Source organism: Zea mays, chromosome 6 (genome assembly GCF_902167145.1).
Source record: "Zea mays cultivar B73 chromosome 6, Zm-B73-REFERENCE-NAM-5.0, whole genome shotgun sequence".
Classification (NCBI taxonomy): Eukaryota; Viridiplantae; Streptophyta; class Magnoliopsida; order Poales; family Poaceae; genus Zea; species Zea mays.
Window position 1 is genome coordinate 171079313 of NC_050101.1, and position 24955 is coordinate 171104267.

A 24955-nucleotide genomic window follows, 5' to 3' on the forward strand; every position below is an offset into this window, starting at 1 on the left:
AGTCATCTAACTAAACTTTATTCGCTGCACTAAAGGAACCAAACATGCCTTAAATGAGACTAAATGGATGAACTAATCTTTATTCCCTCAAACCAACCCTAGCCTAAGTTGCGAGTTATGCTTTTTATGTTACTACTTACTGTATGTAAGCGCCAGTGAGCAACTTTGACTGCCGGTGCAAGGCATATGCCAACTGTTGTTTTTTAAGCTTATTGACTATGGAGCATTTTAGAAGTAGAAGCACTAAGTGTTGTGGTTTATCTCACAGGAAATAGGACCCCGTTGCAGTGTGCTCTCCACATATATTGATATTTACACTCCAATTGGCAATTTGAAAAGAAAGAGGTTAATTAATTATTTAAAACCAAAATATTTTCAAACAGGTTCGAGCACGACTGACTCTAGGTTTTTAAATCATAATCTTTCAAAGAGGTTTTATTTCACAAAAGGTTCTCAAAGCACATAAATACAAGCTATCTGGATTCATGACTCCCTCATATAAATCATAACAACTTGTATTTAATGATGATAAAGGGTGCAACAAGAAAAATAGATTTTATGGAGCTTTAAGTTTGGATTTTGGTGTTTGACAAGCAACATGATTATTTAGACTAATGTTGTTTGCTAATATACAAAGTATATCTTAAGTGGATACAAGATGAACTTTGACTTAAAAAGTGATGGTATGCATGATTAACATCTCAACCAAGACATTAGAAACCATATTGAAGACCTGCAAGACATGCTAACAGTCTAAGGTACCAAAGAAATAAGAAATCCAAATACAAAGACAAATAACATTGAAGCCATTAGAGTAGAGACAAAGAGATGGATGAATTAGAATTGTCTCATGATCTTGGATCTACTCAAATTGACATGAATTTATAACTAAACTATCCAGTTTTTAAAAAGAAAAAACTCCAAATTATCCCCTTCACTTATAGACGGTATCGATATCCATATACCTCTATAAAGTATTTTAAATTCAATTTACTCCCACCTATTTGATAGTTCAATCTACACCTCAACAACAATTATCTTTTTTATTTCTTTATGTATAAACTGAGTTTTCTATCCAAGTTTTGTCGGTTAGTAGCTAATGGCTAACTTAGCTAAGGAAAATACATTATGATTTTCACAATTATTTTGATAGGTTAGGTATCAAATATTATAATAAATTTAATGGCACAAAATTAAATATAAAACGATGATAAAAACTCTTAACGTATTTTCTAACATAAGTTATGATGTTGTTAATCATCTTAGAAAATATGGACTTAAAATTCAATTTATACATGGAGAAACGAAAAAGAGATCTTCCAATATTTTTTTATTTCATCACGTACGAGTCGAATTGCAAGTTCATATTTTGTGAGATGGTTGTGGACATAATAACTTATGCTATCAAAATGCGTTAATAATTTTTATCAGTATTTCCCATTTAGTTTTTACTATTAAAGTTATTATATTTTCATCCATAACCTATCGAAATAATTATGAAAAATCATAATATATTTTTATTCGCTAAGTTATGTCATTATCTACTAACCAACAATTTGAACTAAAACTCAGTTCGTACACAAAGAAATAAAAAATAGATTTTGTTAAGGGACAAATTGAACGAACTCAAATAGGTGGAGGGGTAAAATAAACTAAAAATAGTTTAAGTGGTCATATGGACATTGTCCATTAGCGAGGGGAGCAATTTAAACTTTTTTCTTTTTAAGAAGTCCAAGATTATTAGAAATCAAAGTTTGGAGCTAAAATTGTCTAAAATACAAAAATGGGTCACGCTGAAAAAACAACACATGACGTTCAGACATATTAGATGCTCCTATCTGGTGCACACACAACATAAAAATGACCCTCATTGAGCCACCTGACATGTTTGGTGCTCATAGAAAAGCATCATTTCAACAGTTAAATTGACAGAAGTCCAATGTGATGTCGATGCTATCACCAGATATATCCGATGCATATGGAGAATGTTGTAGCTTTTGGCAATATTTAGTTTTGGACTTGGGGCCTATAAATATCACCTCAAACAATCATTTGAGGGGTTTGGGAGCTAAGAAACATATCAAAGAAGTTGGTGCTAAATTATAGTGCTATGCACTTGCATATTTCTTAGTGATAGACATGATGATGAGTGTACATGCTTTGTGAAGTGTTTGTGTTAGTGAAACCATCCTTATAGGCTTACTCTAGGTTGTGACATAGTGTTTAATGAGAATTGTATATCTCTTACCTCTTACCGCTTGGTGCTTCCGCACACCATTATTGTACTCGGAGGGACGTTTAGTTTTATGAGACCATGTAAATTGTGTTTGTGGTGTGACTGTTTGATGAGGACATCACTTCGATATATTGCAAGGTTCAATTACTAGAGCACGAGTAGAGATGACAACGGGAACCTGAATTCTGAATACCCGACGTGTAGATTTTTTTATGGGTAATAGTATGTAATGATACTATCCGATGGGCATATATGTGTTACCATCCCTAAGCGTGAGGACATCAATTGAATCTCTAAGTACGTTGTTTTCTAGTCAACTATTTTTCTATCCTTGCGGTTGGTGGAGAACATGTTTTATTGATTGTAGTGGACCAAAATAAACTTAAAAAGCCGAAGGATCAAGGAGACTCCAAGTCCAAATCGACTTTAACTTTGTTTCGGACTTAGGACTAGTTCACACCAAAATTGATGCCTTGGACACATACAGACTGTGTTTTTGATGTTTTTATATGGATGGAAAGATAAGGAGATTAGTGTTTTAACCTAACTAATCTGACTTCAAAACTCTTTTGGAATCAATGGGAATTATTAAAACAAATGTCCAGATTCTATCCTAGTACTGTGTTACCAAATTTTGGCTTGTTAGACCGTGTATCATGTTGGAGTCCATTAAGGACGCATCTGGGAGTCTTGCACACCTCTAACTCTTATATATTCAGTAGTCACCTCGATATTAGAGCTCGAGTTTAGCTTAGATTCAATCTAATAAAGAATAATATCACTGATCATCGGTTTATTGAATCTCACCTTTGTAATAAATTCACTTTAATCCAATTTCCTTATTTATGCTTATATTCTTGGTTACGCTTGTAAGAATAAGACTTCTTATCAAGGTCATTCATGTGGCATGGATAATAATCAATGGAGTAGTGTTGTAGTGATGGTGAGGAACCGTTTATTTAAAACCTTAGATCATTAACATCGAGATCTTTACCTTAATCGACTTACCTTTTGAAACATCGGGTCTAATCTTTTTATCAAGAGATGTTAGATATTAGGACCATGATTTTTTATCCAAAATCCAATCCAATCTAAAAAACTATCTCGAAGCCAAAAAAAAACTCAAAGTAAACAAAAAACTCCCATCTTGACACATTCAACAGGGAGACATAGACCAATTCTAATCTGATACTCCCTCCGTTTCTTTTTATTTGTCGCTGGATAGTGCAATTTTACACTATCCAGCGACAAATAAAAAGAAACGGAGGGAGTACTAGCCACAAGGTCATGCCGAAACTCATGAGTACTCGATTTTGATCCGATCCGACCTCTACGTTTGAAACAGGTGGACCGAGAGATCCAGCTGCCAAGTTATTGCCGCGGGCACGGCCGCACGGCCAATCCCAGGAGCCCACCGAAACGCCCAACGATCCCCTCCCGGCCTGCCGCCCGTCCGGACCCGAGCCGGCCTCGCATTCGGCGCCGCGCCAGTCGCGCCTCCGCCTCCGTCGCCGCCTGCTCCGGCGAGCGGGACCCAGCTCGCCTCTACTCCCCTACTGCGAGGTAAACTCGTCGTGGGATGGCGCGCTAGCGTTTCGGGTGTGCGTTGTGCGTGTGCAGGAGTTGGGTTTTTGTGTTTTGGGTCCTTCAGCTTCGTTTTCTACATGCCCAGGCCAATCGGGTGCGAATAGTTTCTCAAAGATAGCTTGAGGAATTGGCAATCGGATTCTGGTTCGCCTTTCCTGCCTCTCCTCGGAGTAAATTGAGGCGTGCTGTGTGTGTTTGCTTAGCCTGAATCGGAACATTACTTGTTTCGATCGTCTAAATCCAACGTTCGAATATTATCACTCTCGTTTAGATTTTCATGCTCACTAGTATGACATGCGTTGGTTGTGATTCAGGTACACGATGGAGGGAGCCGGAAGAGATGCCAACCCTTTGAGCAGTTACCGAATTGGCAGAACCCTGGGAACTGGATCGTTCGGTAAAGTGAAGATCGCGGAACATATATTGACTGGCCATAAGGTGGCAATCAAGATCATCAATCGCCTGAAGATCAGAAGCTTGAAAATGGAAAAGAAAGGTCAGCGTTTATTCCTTCTGTACAGAACATTTGTTTGTGGTTCTTAAGCTTGCGTGGGATGTATACAGTATAGCCAGTAGACACACACACACACACCACGACGCACGCACGTATGCACACATGCCTTCTTCGATGAAGTACTGAACTTAATTCTCTCTTATTATGTACCTGCAGTGAAGAGAGAAATCAAGTTACTGAGATTATTGATGCATCCTTATATCATACGCCTTTATGAGGTGGTACATACACCTGCTGATATTTATGTGGTTATGGAGTATGTTAAAAAAGGAGAGTTGTTTGATTACATCGTTGAGAAGGGAAGACTACATGAACAAGAAGCATGTCGTTTATTTCAGCAGGTGGCTTCTATTGAATAATGCATTGTAATCCCTGGTTCGAATTGTACATGGTTGAGCTGTTTTGCGACCTGATGCATATTTGAAATCTGTTAACCCTCATGCTTCTCTCATATCTGCAACCAACAAACTTGATTATTTGTGTTTATTTGGTTCATTGAGCTTAGTTAGATAATTTTCTTATTGACTTCTTATGCAGATCTGAGAGCACCTAGAGGGGGGTGAATAGGTGATCCTGTAAAAACTTAAACTTATAGCCACAAAACTTAGATTAAGCGTTAGCACAGTAATTGCCAAGTGGCTAGAGAGAACTCAAAACACGATAACCACAGGAAAGCAATCACAGAGTTGACACGGTGGTTATCCCGTGGTTCGGCCAAGTACAAAACTTGCCTACTCCACGTTGTGGCGTCCCAACGGACGAGAGTTGCACTCAACTCCTCTCAAGTGATCCAATGATCAACTTGAATACCACGGTGTTTTTCTTTCCTTTGATCTTTTCCCGTTTGCGAGGAATCTCCACAACTTGGAGTCTCTCGCCCTTACAATTGAGTTCACAAAGAAATACGGAGTAAGGTGGGAATGAGCAACGCACACAAGACTCGAAAATCAGAGCAACAACACGCACACAAGTCGCAACAAGAGCTCGCAATGCAGCACAAAGAGTTCACAACTCCACAAGAGCTCTATATGCTATCACAATGAAACGAATGCGTGAGATTGATGTCTTGGTGCTTAGAAGAGTTGTAGGAATGCTTGGTGTACTCCTCCATGCGCCAAGGGGTCCCTTTTATAGCCCCAAGGCAGCTAGGAGCCGTTGGGAACAAATCTGGAAGGCCATCTTTGCCTTATGTCTCGTGGCGCACCGGACAGTCCGGTGCACACCGGACACTGTCCGGTGCCCGATTTGTTTCCATAAACAGCGCATCCGACCGTTGCTGTCTGAGTCAGATCTGCGCACCGTTGGCGCACCGGACATGTCCGGTGCACACCGGACAGTCCGGTGCCCCTCCTCGACCGTTGGCTCGGCCACGTGTCGCGCGCCGATCGCGCGGCCGACCGTTGGCCCGGCCGACCGTTGGCTCACCGGACAGTCCGGTGCACACCGGACAGTCCGGTGAATTTTAGCCGAAGTCGCCGGAGAAAAACCCGAGAGCGGCTGGTTTGCTCCACGCTGGTCTGGCGCACCGGACACTGTCCGGTGCACACCGGACAGTCCGGTGCCCCAGCCCGAAACAGCCTTTGGCTGTACGCAGCCACTCTCCACTTCTTTTCTTTTCTTCTTCTTCCTGTTTCTAACACTTAGACAAGATATTAGTACACAAAACCAATGTACTAAGGCTTAGAAACATACCTTTACTTGTGATTTGCACTTTGTTCAACCATGGGCACATTTAAGCACTTGTGTTGACATTCAATCACCAAAATACTTAGAAATGGCCCAAGGGCACATTTCCCTTTCAATCTCCCCCTTTTTGATGATTTATGCCAACACAACATAAAGCAACTAGAACAAGTGCAAAATCACTTAAAATAAAAACTCAAATTGGTTTTGATTCAATTTTGGCATATATGGATCATCCTTTGCCACCACTTGGTTTGTTTTTGCAAATCAAACTCAAATCTCTATTTCTATGTCAAACACACATGTTGAGGCATAAAGAGAGTCATTCCAAAAGAGATTGATCAAGGATTTCAAAAACTCCCCCTATTTCACACTTCTCCCCACAAGAAGCCAATTTTTGACAATAGAGACAATAAAAGCTTTTGACAAAACAAAAACTCTATTTTACTATTTTCAAAATCTCTCAAGTGGTAGCTGATCCATTTATCACTTTGGCCTTTATTTTCTCCCCCTTTGGCATCAAGCACCAAAACGGGATCAATCTTGGCCTTTTAACCCCATTGCCTCACCAAAGTCTTCAATTAAGAGCAAATGGCAATAAGATGTCATGAGATGAACTTGGAATAAGTTACCCTCTCATCGGAGTGCAGTGGAAGTCTTTCATGGTCCAAGTCCACCTTTTCCCTTTCAATCCTCCTTCGAGACTAAAACATCAAACTCAAGCACATGGTTAGTCTCAAAGGGTCAAGTTGTAACACATCTCCCCCTAAACATGTGCATCACTTTGCAACGGACTTGTGAGGTCCAGGGGAGTGTTTTTACAACTTGAGCACCATAATAAAGCAACAAAATGCAAAAAGGAACATGATCAAAAGCATAAGTACATGTATGCTACAATTCAATCCAGGTTCCGCGAATCTATGACATTTAGCTCACTACGCAACCTGCAAAAGGTCTTCTCATCTAGAGGCTTAGTGAAGATATCAGCTAGCTGGTTCTCGGTGCTAACATGAAACACTTCGATATCTCCCTTTTGCTGGTGATCTCTCAAAAAGTGATGCCGGATGTCTATGTGCTTTGTGCGGCTGTGCTCAACAGGATTCTCCACCATGCGGATAGCACTCTCATTGTCACATAGGAGTGGGACTTTGCTCAGATTGTAGCCAAAGTCCCGGAGGGTTTGCCTCATCCAAAGTAGTTGCGCGCAACACTGACCTGCGGCAACGTACTCGGCCTCAGCGGTGGATAGGGCAACGGAGGTTTGTTTCTTAGAGTTCCATGACACCAGGGACCTTCCTAAGAATTGACACGTCCCCGATGTACTCTTCCTATCGACCTTACATCCGGCATAGTCGGAGTCTGAGTATCCAACTAAGTCAAAGGTAGACCCCTTTGGATACCAGAGCCCGAAGCAAGGCGTAGCAACCAAATATCTAAGAATTCGCTTCACCGCCACTAAGTGACACTCCTTAGGATCGGATTGAAATCTAGCACACATGCATACGCTAAGCATAATATCCGGTCTACTAGCACATAAGTAAAGCAAAGATCCTATCATTGACCGATATGCTTTTTGATCAACGGACTTACCTCCTTTGTTGAGGTCGGTGTGTCCGTCGGTCCCCATCGGAGTCTTTGCGGGCTTGGCGTCCTTCATCCCAAACCGCTTTAGCAGATCTTGCGTGTACTTCGTTTGAGAGATGAAGGTGCCGTCCTTGAGTTGCTTCACTTGGAACCCAAGGAAGTAGTTCAACTCGCCCATCATCGACATCTCGAATTTCTGCGTCATCACCCTGCTAAACTCTTCACAAGACTTTTGGTTAGTAGAACCAAATATTATGTCATCGACATAAATTTGGCACACAAACAAATCACCATCACATGTCTTTGTAAAAAGAGTTGGATCGGCTTTCCCAACCTTGAAAGCATTAACAATTAGAAAGTCTCTAAGGCATTCATACCATGCTCTTGGGGCTTGCTTAAGTCCATAGAGCGCCTTAGAGAGCTTACACACGTGGTCGGGGTACCGTTCATCCTCGAAGCCAGGGGGTTGCTCCACGTACACCTCCTCCTTGATTGGCCCATTGAGGAAAGCGCTCTTCACATCCATTTGGTACAACCTGAAAGAATGGTGAGCGGCATATGCTAGCAAGATACGAATAGACTCTAGCCTAGCCACAGGAGCGAAAGTCTCCTCAAAGTCCAAACCTGCGACTTGGGCATAACCTTTTGCCACAAGTCGAGCCTTGTTCCTCGTCACCACCCCGTGCTCGTCCTGTTTGTTGCGGAACACCCACTTGGTTCCCACAACATTTTGCTTCGGACGAGGCACCAGTGTCCAAACTTCATTGCGCTTGAAGTTGTTGAGTTCCTCTTGCATGGCCAACACCCAGTCCGGATCTAGCAAGGCCTCCTCTACCCTGAAAGGCTCAATAGAAGAGACAAAGGAGTAATGCTCACAAAAATTAACCAATCGAGACCGAGTAGTTACTCCCTTGCTAATGTCACCCAGAATTTGGTCGACGGGATGATCCCTTTGAATCATCGCTCGAACTTGGGTTGGAGGTGCCGGTTGCGCTTCTTCCTCCATCACTTGATCACCTTGTGCTCCCCCTTGATCAATCGCCTCCACTTGAGGTACCTGTACGTCACCTTCGGTTGGGGAATGCACCATAGTTGAGGAAGAAGGTTGATCTCGTTCATCTTGTTCCTGTGGCCGCACTTCTCCAATCGCCATGGTTCGTATAGCGGCCGTCGGAACATCTTCTTCATCTACATCATCACAATCAACAACTTGCTCTCTTGGAGAGCCATTAGTCTCATCAAATACAACGTCGCTAGAGACTTCAACCAAACCCGATGATTTGTTGAAGACTCTATACGCCTTTGTATTTGAGTCATAACCTAACAAAAACCCTTCTACAGCTTTGGGAGCAAACTTAGAATTTCTACCCTTCTTCACTAGAATGTAGCACTTGCTCCCAAATACACGAAAGTAAGATACATTGGGTTTGTTACCGGTTAGTAGCTCATACGAAGTCTTCTTGAGGAGGCGATGAAGATAGACCCTGTTGATGGCGTGGCAAGCCGTGTTCACGGCTTCCGACCAGAAACACTCGGGGGTCTTGAATTCTCCATGCATTGTCCTCGCCATATCGATTAGCGTCCTGTTCTTCCTCTCTACCACACCATTTTGCTGTGGTGTGTAGGGAGCGGAGAACTCGTGCTTGATCCCTTCCTCCTCAAGGAACTCCTCCACTTGAAGGTTCTTGAACTCGGACCCGTTGTCGCTCCTTATCTTTTTCACCTTGAGCTCAAACTCATTTTGAGCTCTCCTGAGGAAGCGCTTGAGGGTTCCTTGGGTTTCAGACTTATCCTGCAAAAAGAATACCCAAGTGAAGCGGGAAAAGTCATCAACAATAACTAAACCATACTTACTCCCTCCTATGCTCAGATAGGCGACGGGTCCGAAGAGATCCATATGCAGCAACTCCAGGGGTCTTGAAGTGGTCATCACATTCTTGCTGTGATGCGCTCCTCCCACTTGTTTACCTGCTTGACAAGCTGCACAAGGTCTATCTTTTTCGAAATGTACGTTAGTCAAACCTATCACATGTTCTCCCTTTAGAAGCTTGTGAAGGTTCTTCATCCCTACATGTGCTAAGCGGCGATGCCACAGCCAGCCCATGCTAGTCTTAGCTATTAAGCATGCATCTAGACCGGCCTCTTCTTTTGCAAAATCAACTAAATAAAGTTTGCCGTCTAATACACCCTTAAAAGCTAGTGAACCATCACTTCTTCTAAAGACAGACACATCTACATTTGTAAATAGACAGTTATACCCCATGTTGCATAATTGACTAACAGATAGCAAATTATAACCAAGACTCTCTACTAAAAATACATTAGAGATAGAATGCTCATTAGAAATTGCAATTTTACCTAATCCTTTTACCTTGCCTTGATTCCCATCACCGAATATAATTGAATCTTGGGAATCCTTATTCTTGACGTAGGAAGTGAACATCTTCTTCTCCCCCGTCATATGGTTTGTGCATCCGCTGTCGATAATCCAGCTTGAACCCCCGGATGCATAAACCTGCAAGGCAATTTTAGGCTTGGGACTTAGGTACCCAACTCATGTTGGGTCCTACAAGGTTAGTGCAAATATCCTTAGGGACCCAAATGCAAGTTTTGTCTCCCTTGCATTTTGCCCCTAACTTCCTAGCAACAATTTTCTTATCCTTTCTACAAATAACAAAGGAAGCATTTAAAGCACAATAAATTGTAGAAGGTTCATTCACTACTTTCCTAGGAGCATGAATAACATTCTTTCTAGGCATAGCATTTTTCCTAGACATATTTCTACCATGCGTAAAGGAAGAACTATGAGCATCAAAATCATCATAAGCATTATAACCCCTATAAGCACTTCTATCATGATACAAAAAAGCATGGTTCTTTTTAGTGCTACTAGCCATAGGAGCCTTTCCTTTCTCCTTGGCGGAGATAGGAGCCTTATGGCTTGTCAAGTTCTTGACTTCTCTCTTGAAGCCAAGCCCATCCTTAATTGAGGGGTGTCTACCAACCGTGTAGGCATCCCGAGCAAATTTTAGTTTATCAAAATTACTCTTGCTAGTCTTAAGTTGAGCATTAAGACTAGCTAATTCATCATTCAATTTTGAAATAGAAACTAAGTGTTCGCTACAAGCATTAATATCAATATCCTTACACCTAGTGCAAATTTCAACATATTCAACACAAGAGTTGGATTTATTTGCTTCTACTAGTTTAGCATTTAAATCATCGTTTATGCTCTTTAAGTTAGAAATAGAATCATGGCATGTTGACACTTCACAAGCAAGCATTTCATTTCTCTTAATTTCTAATGCAAGGGATTTTTGAGCCTCTACAAACTTATCATGTTCTTCATATAACAAATCCTCTTGCTTTTCTAAAAGTATATTCTTTTCATTCAAGGCATCAATTAATTCATTAATTTTGTCTATCTTAGATCTATCTAAGCCCTTGAACAAACATGAATAATCTACTTCATCCCCATCACTAGATTCGTCCTCACTTGAAGAAGCATAGGTAGAGTTGCGAGTACATACCTTCTTCTCCCTTGCCATAAGGCATGTGTGACGCTCGTTTGGGAAGAGGGTTGATTTGTTGAAGGCGGTGGCGGCGAGTCCTTCATTGTCGGAGTTGGAAGAGGAGCAGTCCGAGTCCCACTCCTTGCCTAGATGCGCCTCGCCCTTTGCCTTCTTGTAGTGCTTCTTCTTTTCCCTCTTGTTTCCCTTTTCCTGGTCACTGTCATTATCGGGGCAGTTAGCAATAAAATGACCAATCTTACCGCACTTGAAGCATGAGCGCTTCCCCTTCGTCTTGGTCTTGCTCGGCTGCCCCTTGTGACCTTTCAGCACCGTCTTGAAGCGTTTGATGATGAGAGCCATCTCTTCATCATTAAGTCCGACCGCCTCAATTTGTGCCACCTTGCTAGGTAGCGCCTCCTTACTTCTTGTTGCTTTGAGAGCAAAAGGTTGTGGTTCGTTGATCGGTCCATTCAAGGCGTCGTCCACGTACCTTGCCTCCTTGATCATCATTCGCCCGCTGACGAATTTTCCTAAGACTTCTTCGGGCGACATTTTGGTGTACCTGGGATTCTCACGAATATTATTCACCAAATGAGGATCAAGAACGGTAAATGACCTTAGCATTAGGCGGACGACGTCGTGATCCGTCCATCGCGTGCTTCCGTAGCTCCTTATTTTGTTGATAAGGATCTTGAGCCTATTGTATGTTTGTGTCGGCTCCTCGCCCCTTATCATCGCAAATCATCCGAGCTCGCCCTCCACCAACTCCATCTTGGTGAGTAAGGTGACATCATTCCCCTCATGAGAGATTTTGAGGGTGTCCCAAATCTGCTTGGCATTGTCCAAGCCGCTCACCTTGTGATACTCATCCCTGCACAGAGAGGCTAGCAACACAGTAGTAGCTTGTGCATTTTTATGGATCTGTTCATTAATAAATGAAGGGCTATCCGAGCTATCAAATTTCATTCCACTTTCTACAATCTCCCAAATGCTTGGATGGAGAGAAAATAGGTGAGTACGCATTTTGTGACTCCAAAATCCGTAGTCCTCTCCATCAAAGTGAGGAGGCTTGCCAAGTGGAATGGGGAGCAAATGAGCATTTGAGCTATGTGGAATGCGCGAATAATCAAAAGAAAAGTTTGAGTTAACCGTCTTTTGTTTGTCGTGGTCGTCGTTGTCCTTTTGAGAAGAAGAGGACTCGTCGCTGTCGTAGTAGACGATCTCCTTGATGCGCCTTGTCTTCTTCTTCTTCCCATCTTTGTGCCTGTGGCCCGAGCCCGAGTCGTTGGACTTGTCATCCCTTGGCTCGTTCACGAAGGACTCCTTCTCCTTGTCGTTGATCACAATTCCCTTCCCCTTAGGATCCATCTCTTCGGGCGGTAAGTCCCTTTGTGAAGAGAACGGCTCCGATACCAATTGAGAGCACCTAGAGGGGGGTGAATAGGTGATCCTGTAAAAACTTAAACTTATAGCCACAAAACTTAGATTAAGCGTTAGCACAGTAATTGCCAAGTGGCTAGAGAGAACTCAAAACACGATAACCACAGGAAAGCAATCACAGAGTTGACACGGTGGTTATCCCGTGGTTCGGCCAAGTACAAAACTTGCCTACTCCACGTTGTGGCGTCCCAACGGACGAGAGTTGCACTCAACTCCTCTCAAGTGATCCAATGATCAACTTGAATACCACGGTGTTTTTCTTTCCTTTGATCTTTTCCCGTTTGCGAGGAATCTCCACAACTTGGAGTCTCTCGCCCTTACAATTGAGTTCACAAAGAAATACGGAGTAAGGTGGGAATGAGCAACGCACACAAGACTCGAAAATCAGAGCAACAACACGCACACAAGTCGCAACAAGAGCTCGCAATGCAGCACAAAGAGTTCACAACTCCACAAGAGCTCTATATGCTATCACAATGAAACGAATGCGTGAGATTGATGTCTTGGTGCTTAGAAGAGTTGTAGGAATGCTTGGTGTACTCCTCCATGCACCAAGGGGTCCCTTTTATAGCCCCAAGGCAGCTAGGAGCCGTTGGGAACAAATCTGGAAGGCCATCTTTGCCTTCTGTCTCGTGGCGCACCGGACAGTCCGGTGCACACCGGACACTGTCCGGTGCCCGATTTGTTTCCATAAACAGTGCATCCGACCGTTGCTGTCTGAGTCAGATCTGCGCACCGTTGGCGCACCGGACATGTCCGGTGCACACCGGACAGTCCGGTGCCCCTCCTCGACCGTTGGCTCGGCCACGTGTCGCGCGCCGATCGCGCGGCCGACCGTTGGCCCGGCCGACCGTTGGCTCACCGGACAGTCCGGTGCACACCGGACAGTCCGGTGAATTTTAGCCGAAGTCGCCGGAGAAAAACCCGAGAGCGGCTGGTTTGCTCCACGCTGGTCTGGCGCACCGGACACTGTCCGGTGCACACCGGACAGTCCGGTGCCCCAGCCCGAAACAGCCTTTGGCTGTACGCAGCCACTCTCCACTTCTTTTCTTTTCTTCTTCTTCCTGTTTCTAACACTTAGACAAGATATTAGTACACAAAACCAATGTACTAAGGCTTAGAAACATACCTTTACTTGTGATTTGCACTTTGTTCAACCATGGGCACATTTAAGCACTTGTGTTGACATTCAATCACCAAAATACTTAGAAATGGCCAAGGGCACATTTCCCTTTCAAGATCATATCTGGTGTTGAATATTGCCATAGGAAGATGGTTGTTCACTGTGGTTTAAAGCTAGACAATGTTCTTTTGGATTCAAGACGCAATGTTAAAATTGTTAATTTTAGCTCAAGTAATGTTATGCGTGATGGCCACTTTCTTAAGACGACCTGTGGTAGCTCGATTTATGCAGCACCTGAGGTATACATCTACTAGCATGATTTACACAATTAGCACTCTTCATGGTTGCATTTATCTACTATATTTACTATATTTAAGTGTGAATCTTTCTTCATGCACCGAGCGCTCCGCACGCCCACCTGCGCTGTCCAGCGGGCCCAGCCTGTATGCTCACCTCGCGCTGCCAAACCCCGCTGCCCACCACATATGCAATCGTGTCAAACTGAAGAGAACAAGTTTATAAATACTAATAATCACGGTTAAGTAGAAACCGTTGCAATGCATAAGCAACTAACTAGCACATATATAACTTGCTATGACACGATTCTTCCTCATATCTTTAGATCATATCTAGTAAGCTATATGTTGGTCCTGATGTTGATGTCTGGAGCTGTGGCGTTATTCTTTATGCTCTTCTTTGTGGCACTCTCCCATTTGATGATGAGAACATTCTAGAGCTTTTTTACAAAATAAAGGTGAGCAATAATTTCAACAATTTACCTGAAAAGAGGATTCCTTCGTATTTTATTTTTAATATGCTCAGTAAATTCTTATATCTTTTTGTAGGGTGGAATATATATCCTTCCTAGTCATTTGTCACTTTCAGCGAGGGACTTGATTTCCCGAATGCTGGTTGTTGATCCAATGAAAAGGATTACAATACATGGAATCCGTGAACATGTGTGGTTTAAGATTCAACTTCCACGCTATTTGGCTGTGCCGCCTCCAGACACAGCACAACAAGTTAAAAAGGTATGATGATGATATATTGATATTGTTTGTGTATCAACTTGATGATGTGTATTTGTTTCCTTCGGCCATTTAGAGTTCTCTGCTTTTGTGGATGATGCTTTTCTGTAAAATCCTTATTCTGTTTTTTCTACTTCAGTAAATGATTTGGCATTGTTTTGAGTTTTGTAGCTCAGCGAGGAAACTCTTAATGATGTTCTTAATATGGGTTTTGACAAGAATCTGCTAATTGAATCTCTGCAAAACAGATTGCAGAATGAGGTATCTGCTTTACTCTGTTTCCTTTGGTTGCTTTTTATGGTGCCATGACACAGTTTGGCTGTGCAGGCAACAGTTGCCTATTATTTACTATTGGATGATAGGCTTTGTACAACAAGTGGTTATCTTGGATCTGATTTTCAAGAATCTATGGTGAGTGTGATTTTCTTTTCTCTTGTATATCAAGATGTTGATTGCAAGTTCTTCAGTACTTGTGATGATATAATTTTCTTGCTAAATTCTGTCTTGCTTTATATGATCTCTAGGATTCATCTTTCTCTCAAGTAATCACTGAAACACCAACTTCAGCAACCGAACTTCAGCAGCATGTGTTTACAGAGGGCACATTTGGATGCCTCCCTCTGCCTTGCTTTGCTTGGCTCAGCATCAAGATACACCGTTTGGTTGGTTTGCTTCCAGTCTCGGTTCTTGCACTTTCCAGAATTTTCATTGCCAGCCCAAGCGACCTGAAACCGCTCTCAGCAGCTGGTAAGCCTGGTCTTGCTGAGCGAGGCGAGGCAAGCTGGCCACATAAACCAACCAAACGTGCCTAGAATCTCCAGGGTCCAGCTTGAGGCAGCATTTTGCAGTTGAAAGGAAATGGGCCCTTGGTCTTCAGGCAATTTTCACGTTAAGTAATAACATCTTATGATATTTTCCCTGAATTATTCTGATTCATTTATCCGTAATTGTCTAGCAGTCTCAGGCACATCCATTAGAAATAATAGTAGAAATGCTTAAAGCTCTGTAAGAATTGAATATTAACTAGAAAAGGATTGGACACTACAACATGAAATGAGATGGGAGTCCTAGCTGTCTTGAGAGTATGATGCATAACAATGATGGCTTTGGTGCGGAATCTGCTATGCCTGAAACTGATGATCTCATCGATAAATCAACCCCTATAGTGAAGTTTGAGATTTGGGTATCATTTGGAACCTTAATCATACACGCTTAAATATTCTGTAGCCTAGTCTTGATTAGAACGGTTGCTGTGCAGGATATGAACGACATTGTGCATACCTCTTGACATATGTCCTTGACTTTATGTGCAATTTTTATGCAGGCAAACCTAATTTTGTTAGGATTACATTTGCATGGCAGGTTATTTTTTTCTAAATTGCTTCTATTTTCACAATACCTTAGGACCAAGTATTTTTGTGGTTCAAATTAACATATTTCATAGTTTGTACTTCCATACTGGTTTGGTTGCTCCCCGATTTGTCAGCATAAAGTATACACTTATACACTTCCACCGACTGCAGCTTTACAAAACAAGGGATGAGAAGTACTCCCTATGGTCCGATTTCTAACTTCTAAGGCGTGTTTGCGTTTTGGAGAAAGTCCTTAACATTAGGCGTCACATGTATACAAGGCAGTTTTTTAGACCTCCGACAAGAACCTCTAAATTTATAGAAGTCGAATTCACCAATTCACAATCCTAGTGGCGATCCTTTCAAAAGAGTAAAATACATTGTCGGTCCATAAACATGTAGCATTGTATCATCCTGATCCTTAAACCCAAAATGTGCATCTAGGTTCCTAAAGCTGTAAAATTGTATCATCTCGGTCTTTAAACTTTTAACGTCTATATTTCGGTCCTTATACTTGTATAGTTGTGTTATCTGAGTCTCTAAAAACAAGTTTATGGATTTAGATGACATAACCATAGAAGTATAGAGACCAGAAAATGCACGCTGAGAGTTTAGAGACTGAGATATACAACTTCAAAAGTTTAGAGACCTGGATGTGTACTTTGGAAGTTTATGGATCGAAATGATATAACGCTATAAATTTCGGGACTACTAATGTATTTTATTTTACTCCTTTCATAACTGAAAAAACATTTTCACTCTGATTCACTTTAACATATGTGAATTAATATGTATTCATGTACATCCAAACAAGGTCTTATACTCTTATTAGGTTGACTCCATTGGAGTACCTATCAAGACACCTAAATTTATTATAGATATCTAAATGACACTATAGAATCTCCAACAGATAACCTATGCTCTATGCCTATTTTAGATGCGATGTGGGAGAGTGCCTATAGATAACCACTTTCTCAATTTTTGTATTTGGGTACCCGGTTGGACATGATCATATGATAACATTGAGGTTTCTTCTTTCGGCTTATTGTGTAACCAAACATGTATTTGGATCCCATTTTTGTATATTCTTGCTGGAGTTAGCATTAGATAAAGGGGTGTTTGAATGCACTAAGGCCCTGTTTGGTTTCTTTAGTCTATGAACTAAAGTTTAGTTAGGGACTAAAGTTTAGTCTCTAACCTGTTTGGTTTTAAGGACTAAAATTAGTAGGAATATACTAAATGACTCATAAGAAGACTAAAATGGCCTTTAACATTCTCTTGCTATTAGTACAATGGAACTAAATGAGGGGCAAATGTGGAATTAATATGATTTAGTTCCTTTTAGCCGCATCTTGAGGGACTAGAGACTAAAGCAGTTTAGTCTATATTTTAGTTCTACCGTTTGGCAATTTAGGAACTAAATGAGACTAAAATAGAGGGACTAGTCTTTAGTCCCTCAAACCAAACGGGGCCTAAAACTATTAGTTAGTTGGCTAAAAAATTACTAGTAGAATTAGCTAACTAACAAATAGCTAGTTAATCTCTACTACTTATTAAGGCGGTAAGGGGTAGACTGTCATTCCGTGTTCTGCCATTCCCATTCCGCCCTCCCGGCAAAGCCCATTCCCATTCCCGGCTGCCATTCCGTGTTCTGTCTTTCTCATTCCCCCTCCCTGCAAAGCTCATTCTCATTCCCGGCTGCCATTCCGTATTCTGTCATTCTCATTCCGCCCTCCCATTCCCATTCCCGGCTGTCATTCCGTGTTCTATCTTTCTCATTTCCCCTCCCCGCAAAGCTCATTCTCATTCCCGGCTGCCATTCCGTGTTCTGTCATTCTCATTCCGCCCTCCCCGCACTGTCTTTCTCATTCCCCCTCCACAAAGCTCATTCTCATTCCCACGTGTATCACACGCCTAGCTAAAATTAAATTAAAAAAACACAAATGTGGCTCCAATGGGATTCAAACCCGCGACCCCTCAAGCAAATATGCTCGTAGCTACCACTACACCACATGTGTGTTTATGTCAATATTTGTTACAGTAAAAATATCTACTATATCTCTCCCAAATCCCACCTGCTACCGTAGTAGTAGATAATTATCAACAAGATTACTGAATTTTATTTTTGGACGGAGGCAGTAGTATTTAAAGAAGAGCCTTGCATGCAATTTCTTTTGTTTTTATAATATTTTCAACTTAAATTCCTTTTTTATATGTGTGACATTTATTTTCCGTAATATTTTTTCATAGATCTGACTTGTAAGTCATTTTCATAAATCAACACCAAAGATAAATTCATATTTCTTACTTGGAAACCCAGAACAAACACCACTGGTAGGAGGCGCTCGCATTGGCGTTGCTCATCGACGACGAGAAGAAGCTTGGTGACTGCCAGTTCGACCTCCGGAAGCAGTCCTACGTGTCCGAATGCGCCGCTGTGTTCGGCAAGCTCCGGCGCAGCCGCCGCTTGGACGTGGTCCAGAGTAGCTGCACCGGCGCTGTCCATCTTCAAACAGGGGACCTCATGGTCGTCCCCAACGCTGGCGACTCTCGGGTTGTTCTAGGCACCACATCCGACGACGGCGCTGTCACGCCGTCCAGCTCATCATCCATCTGAAGCTTAACCTGTCATGTAAGTCGCTACTGGTCGACCATGAATTCTTGTGCGCTGGGACGACGGCCGTTGCTGACGTTGTGTGAGTGTCCTCGAACAATATGTATGTAGAGGACTAGCACATCCGGTGGTGCAATGACTAGGTGTACTACCTCGCTGATGAGCCTGGGGTGCACTTCGTTTGGCAGCCTAGCCAAGAGTCATCGGTACTCGCCATGTCGTGCGCGTTCGACGACTACTATATCAAGGTATGTGGCGTCATCTTGGCGCCAGAGGTGACGCAGAGGAGGACCGACAAAAATGACCACTTGCTATCGTCAGGGTAGCTTTTGTACCGGCCTGCCTTTAATTCTCTTCACAGACATATACACTTGCCTTTTTTGTTTGGAACAATTGGATCTATACCATTAAAAGATCCAAACTTTAGATATATACCATGGACCCCGTATGTCATTGACTCATGTGGACCCACATGTAAGTGAGATAGTAATGGTATGGATCCAAAATGGTGATCTTTTAATGGTATGGATCCAAATTTCCCTTTTTGTTTACGCAAGCGTGTATGGTGGTGCGTACCTGATGACTGACAATGTACGAGGGAACTTGTACCGGTAGGTGTGGCATGTGCTCTTCAATGATAAGACCATGCAAATCGTGGTATATATCGAAGTCTGCATGGTATTGATGGTTGCAATATAGTAGTGAAACAGCTAAATTAAAATAACAAAATTTATGTATGGCAAGGATTACAAATGGATTATGAAACATTTTCTTATAACAATATAAGACACATTTTGTATATAAGTTATCATGTTATTATATGTTCCCGTTGCAACGCACGGACACTCACTTAGTTATTAACTAATTTACTAAAAATAGCTAATAGCTGAACTATTAGCTAGGGTATTTGGATGTCTTAAACTAATTTTAATCACTAACTATTAGCTTTAGTACATTCAAACAGATAATTTTACTTTTCACAGTAGGAAATACTCCCCTATTTTTTTATTTGACGTTTTATAGTCATTTTTGTACTGTTTAGCGTCAAATATAAAAAGGTCGTACTAGAAAAGACGTAGAGCATCTCTAAGAGACTCTTCATTTTTTGCTCTCTATTTTACTATCTATTTACGTTTTTATAAAGATTACACTCTATATATAGCATCTCAGTCCAACAGACTATCTATCTAGTTTGGCTAGTCAGGTAGCTAGCCAAATTTAGCTAATGAGAGAGCCAATTTACAGAGTCAGATAGCTTGCGAGTCAGATAACTAGTCTGTTGGAGATTTAATTTACTATTGAGTAGCTAAAATTTAGCTTGACGAGTTATTTAGCTAGTCTCTTGGAGATGCTCTTAGCTTACTAAACTACCAGGGCATTTAAGGAATTAAGGTGGCCTAAACTAGTCTATAATGTACAGCGCTATATATAGCTTTACAAATGGACTATATGGATCAGCAGCGATGCTGTGATATCAGCAATTCTGGATTGCATAGGAGTCGTTCTCAGCTGAATCGAGCTGCCCCATCTGCTCAGTGATCCGATCAACATTGTCGTGGAGACGAAGACAGCTGCGGTCTACGGCAGCCTTGACATCTTCCTTTGCTTCTATCGCCTCGCTTTTGCCCTCTGCGTCTGTGAGAAACCGCTCCCAGAACACATCGTTCACCTTGGCCGGCCCATGGGAACCTCCGGTTTCACTGGTGGTCTCATCTTGTGAAGTGTCGCCAGTTGTGGTGTCAGAGCACATGTCGACTTGAGCTGCCCTATAGTCGTACCCATGGAGCTGTGCCATTGGCAGCAGCATCGGGCTCTGGGCGTAGCTCGGAGGTTCTGCCAGTGGAGAAGACATCTGGTCTCGCCCTGAGGTCGAAGCAAAGGGATTCTGGCAAGCTGATGACTGCAGCTGCAGATCGATATTGGTATCCACTGGTGCTGGGACTGAGAGCATCTCGCCAAGAGTCAGAGGAGGGCTGGGTTCAGCAGCAGCAGCAGCAGCACCAGTGCACATTTCCAGAGCAGGCGCGGGGGGTGCCGCCCTCTGGAAGAAATCCTCCAGCGACACCAAGGCCAGCTCCATCTTCTGAAACGGCTCGGCATCCAAAACGCGGATCGGCGACACGCCTGGCGCTTCTGCGCCCACCGCCTGCAGGAACGGCAGCACCTGCTGCTCTTCGACCTTGGGTTGTTCGCCGGCGACGAAGAGATCGGTCTTGGGAATCGGAACCCTCCTCTTCTTGCTGGAGTGGTCCGTCGTCTCCAGCGCGGAGGCCGGAACACGAACGACCCCGCGCCTCTGCAGGATGTCGCACAGGGAGGCCACGACGCTCCTCTGGCGCTCCTCCATCTGCGCCAGCCTGCTCTCCAGCGACTGCATCTGCCAGCTGATCCCGCGCTGCTGCTGGTTCTGCCTCTGGAGGTCCGCCAGGAGCAGGCTCTTCTCGTACCTGAGCCTGCTGATCTCGTCCTCGAGCTCGCGCCTCTGGGACTCCGCTAGCGGCCCGCTCGCTTGGGTGCGCAGCGAGTGGCTGTGCACCGGTTTGCGCCGGTGGATGCGTTTCAGAAGGTGCTTGTGTCCCCTGATGAAGTCGTCGTTGGCGAACTCCCATCTCTCGGGATTGATCTTCCGGAAACCCTGAAGGTAAAATGAACTTAGCAGGCAGATCAAAGCGAAGATCAACAGGGAAAAAAAACATAAGGACCAAATGCTAAAAAGATCTGTCACTCGAAAGCTTTACGACGGTTCCATGGTAAGTTGATCCATGGAAGGAAACGGTGAAAAAACAAAACAGAATCGCAGCCGCAACATCTCTTCGCAGCAAAATTTGACGAAGAAGGGGTGGTAGTGGTACAGAGAGAGATGAGACAACACAGAGCCACTCACATATGTGTTGAGCTGCCTGATGAAGCTGGAGAAGTTGCTGTGCTTGAAGTACTTGGGCAGCAGGTCGCGCGACAAGTCCGGCGGGTTCCACACCACGAAGCTGGCGCCGCCGGGGCCCCACGACACGACGTGGATGGTCGCCGGGTCCTCCACCATCTCGTAGGTCTTGACGAGGAACGGCGTCGGCGAGCTGGACCCTCCACCACCGCCTCCGGCGCCACCGTGCGAGTTGGAATTGGAACCCTCCATATGCCGACTAACGATGGGGCGTGCGTGTGCAGGAATTTCCCTGGGTCTTTCTACTTCTACTACCCCGCCAGAACAGAATTGATCACTCCGCCGCGCGCCAACTTCACACCGAACTGTAGGAACAAAGTTTATCGTTCGCCAAGCTGCCGCGCGCGACGACCGCGACTTTATTTCTGGTGGGATCGTGCTGCAAGAACACACACAGATACAGACGCGTCGACCCATGAGTGCGGGCGAACAGGTAGCCAACCGCAGACGTAGGAGCGGAGAATGCAAGCTCTCAAGAAGCAACCAGCTCTAGCTAGTCACGATTGTAAGTAAGAATGAAGCACAAGTTTTCGGGCAGAGAGGGTTTTTTTTCTGCCCATTTGTAGTGAAAACATTCTGTATAGTAGCAAAAGAGAAGCAGCGTCGACGACTCACCAAAGTACGGAGTACTTGTTAGTTACTCCTCCATCCTTGGGCTTTCGCTGGAATCGGGCCGCCGCCGACGAAAGCAAGCTAGGGCTACTGAAGGGGAGGGGAGGTCACGGAAGCCTGGCCGGCTGGCGGGTAGGAGACCGCGGCAACTCGCTAGGATTTCTCCCGGTTAGCTCGCGTCAGCTCAGACGCGCGCGGCAGATGTGATGAGGGAGCCGAGGCGGCCGAAGGGACAGAGGAACCGAGGGAGGAGGAGTAGCGTGCGCGTGCGCCGCCGCCGCTGGCGTCGCATGCGGCGGTCTTATAAGGGGTTGCGTTGTGTGTCCGGGTGCGCGGCTACCGGGACGCGAACGCAGACGTGGACGCCTGTACCTGGAGTGGAGCCGTGGGGCGTGTTTGTCGCCGTGGCCCAGCAGCCTGGCTGCGCTCCTGGGCTGCAGCTCTTGTGTTTGCGTCGCCTGGTTGGCTCGAGATCCAGGCTGTGCGCGTGCAAATTGAGTCTCTCAGCCTGGCTCCACAGAAACGAGATCAAGGTCCGTTTTCTGGGAGCCTGGCTGCTCATGGCGCAAGGATTCCGCGTTTAGGTAGTTTTGGTCTTCTAGCCAGGCTGCATATTGAGTGACAAACACCAGCTCGTCTGAGCCAGGCTCATATGGTACAAGTGCACAAACAAAGTGAGTTGCAGTAGCCGGGACAGGCTAGCCTTAGCCTGATCCAATTGAACGGGCCGAGCTGGCCAGGGACAGGGTCACAAACACGCCCCTGGTCTCTGGACGAGGCTGAGCTCGCGCCCGCCCGCCATCATCCTATTCCTGGGCATATCGGCCGGTCGTTGCATGGGGCGCCTGAGGTTTGACTGGCCAATGCGTTGGCCGCTCCGTGGCTGGCTTTGGCCCCCTGCACCACCCCAGCTTGCTTCTAGAAGGCGGAAATCAGGGCAGCGGGCGGACAGGGCCGTCAAAGTTCGCCGCCAGGCAGCGCGCACGGGCGGCAAATGTTCAATCTCGGTCAGGCGGTCAGCAGGGCAAGCGAGCCAGCAGCGTTGGGTAGCTGTTGTCCGGACCGGTCGCCTGCATGCATGAATGGAACTGCAACAGGCGGGGCGGCCGCCAGATTCGAACCTTGCCAAATGCCAACGGTTGCCCCCCAAGACCAGTGTCATGTTGGCAGGTACTGGCAGTTCTGGAGTGAGTGGATAGAGACTTTTTTTTTCCTTCTCGAGAACCCTTTGCCCATCTCTCTCGACCTCTGTGACTCTGTCCATGTCTCCACCTGCATGCAGATGCAGTGCGCTGCGCGCGTCTGCTCCGACGACATGGAGAACAGAGCGTACGTTGCTTTTGTTTGTGTTCCACCCAGTATCTCCTCCGGCGACCGTCGGTCCTCCATTGACGCCGGTCAGCTACAGCCAAAAAGCTACAAAACTGGGGAGTAGTAGTAAACAGACGAGCGAGCGGGCCGAAGTGCCGAACCTTCCTTCCCATTGAGCCACCGGCTGAGCGGCCCACACACCCGAGAGGGGTCCTACTGGGCACTGCGAGTGGAAGGGGCGAGCGAGACGTCACGTACGCCTCTCCCGGCCGGGCAAGTCGCGCGTCGGGTCGTCGCGGGCAGGATGTGGATGTGAACTCGGTCTCAGCGGGCGACCATTCCATCCGAGAATTTTCAGCGGTTCGACGGCGCCGGCCGTGCGCCGTGGAAAAAACAGGATGTGGCTACGGGCGCGCGCGCCCGCACGAGCAGATTTGTGGGCGCTGCTGTGTCATGATCATGACCATCTCTCTTCTTAATTAACTTTGTCCCCAAGAATAACGACGAACTGGGAATTAGACAGTGTTTGGTTCGGTGTCAACGAGGGATGGAACATGATCAATCTTAGACTAACCTCGACACCATGTCCCTTATTTTTTTTAGGGATAGCCTCATCCACCATTTTTAAAGAATGTTATTTGATTCTGACTCTGAATCTCCAAACTAAACGCGGATCAAGTTAGATAGCCATGCCATGAATAATTATCATGTGCGTGCGATGGAGCGAGCCGCTGGACACGTCAGGTGTGGCGTTGGTTTCAGGTTGTTGCTGAGTGTTTCACTGTTTCTGGGGTCCGGTCCGGGGCTCCTATCATTGCTTCTTCAGTTCTTCTACATGCATGGGCGTGGACTTCGGATGCCATGCAGGATCAGATTACCAGGGGGTTGGTTTATTTTATTATCTGCACGAGAATACTCAGTTCGGCTTCTAGATCCGGCAGCGTAATGCATGTCACGGGAGAAACGAGAAGTGCTTTACGAAATCAAAGGGGAAAAAAAAAGAAGAAGCTACTGCTGTACTAGTGAAGCAGCTGGGTTGCCCTAGTCTATTTCTCTCGTGATTAGAGCGGAAAAAAGATACTCCCTCTATAAAAAATAAAATTTGTTTTAACATTTTAGTAGATTTATACAATATTTGATATATGTGTCTATATTTATCATTATCTAGTTTAATACAGACATACAAATCTAGAGTTAAAGCGAATACTCTACTATTTTAGAATCGAGAAAATAATATTTTTTTGTCCTCGTTTGCTCGTTCTACTATAAGAGTAGTAAACGAGCTGCATTATCTTATCGGTTTCAAAACAACGGGCATTGAAAGATATCGTTGAGATGTTAGCTATGAGAAAGCTAGAACTTGTTCAGTTCAGACAAGTGTAAAAGTATATATTTTTTATCGTCGTTTCTTCGAAACA

At 44.5% G+C, this 24955-nt stretch overlaps 2 protein-coding genes across 4 annotated transcripts; one reads left to right on the forward strand and one right to left on the reverse strand.

Moving 5' to 3' along the window:
* The first annotated feature begins 3650 nt into the window (after positions 1 to 3650).
* LOC100383557 (uncharacterized) lies at positions 3651 to 15792 on the forward strand. 2 transcript variants are annotated; one of them, NM_001176205.1, is made up of 8 exons: positions 3651 to 3799; positions 4138 to 4319; positions 4494 to 4678; positions 14302 to 14433; positions 14525 to 14710; positions 14879 to 14968; positions 15035 to 15118; positions 15232 to 15774. In NM_001176205.1, exons 2-8 carry the CDS (start codon positions 4145 to 4147, stop codon positions 15517 to 15519), a joined length of 1140 nt encoding a protein of 379 aa, NP_001169676.1. In that variant the 5' UTR covers positions 3651 to 3799; positions 4138 to 4144; the 3' UTR covers positions 15520 to 15774. The 2 variants fall into 2 exon arrangements, with proteins under 2 accessions (NP_001169676.1, XP_008648125.1); XM_008649903.4 differs by lacking the exon at positions 3651 to 3799 and adding an exon at positions 3844 to 3967 and having other exon boundaries at positions 15232 to 15792.
* A 4047-nt stretch (positions 15793 to 19839) lies between these two features.
* Positions 19840 to 22499, reverse strand: LOC103630625 (heat stress transcription factor A-4d). Of its 2 annotated transcripts, XM_008651672.3 has the most exons (3): positions 22230 to 22499; positions 21558 to 21993; positions 19840 to 21308 (listed from the first exon to the last, which is right to left on the reverse strand). In XM_008651672.3, the coding sequence occupies exons 2-3, from the start codon at positions 21804 to 21806 to the stop codon at positions 20148 to 20150; spliced, it is 1410 nt and encodes a 469-aa protein (XP_008649894.1). In that variant the 5' UTR covers positions 21807 to 21993; positions 22230 to 22499; the 3' UTR covers positions 19840 to 20147. The 2 variants fall into 2 exon arrangements, with proteins under 2 accessions (XP_008649894.1, XP_008649893.1); XM_008651671.2 differs by lacking the exon at positions 22230 to 22499 and having other exon boundaries at positions 21558 to 22217.
* Positions 22500 to 24955: the final 2456 nt, after the last annotated feature.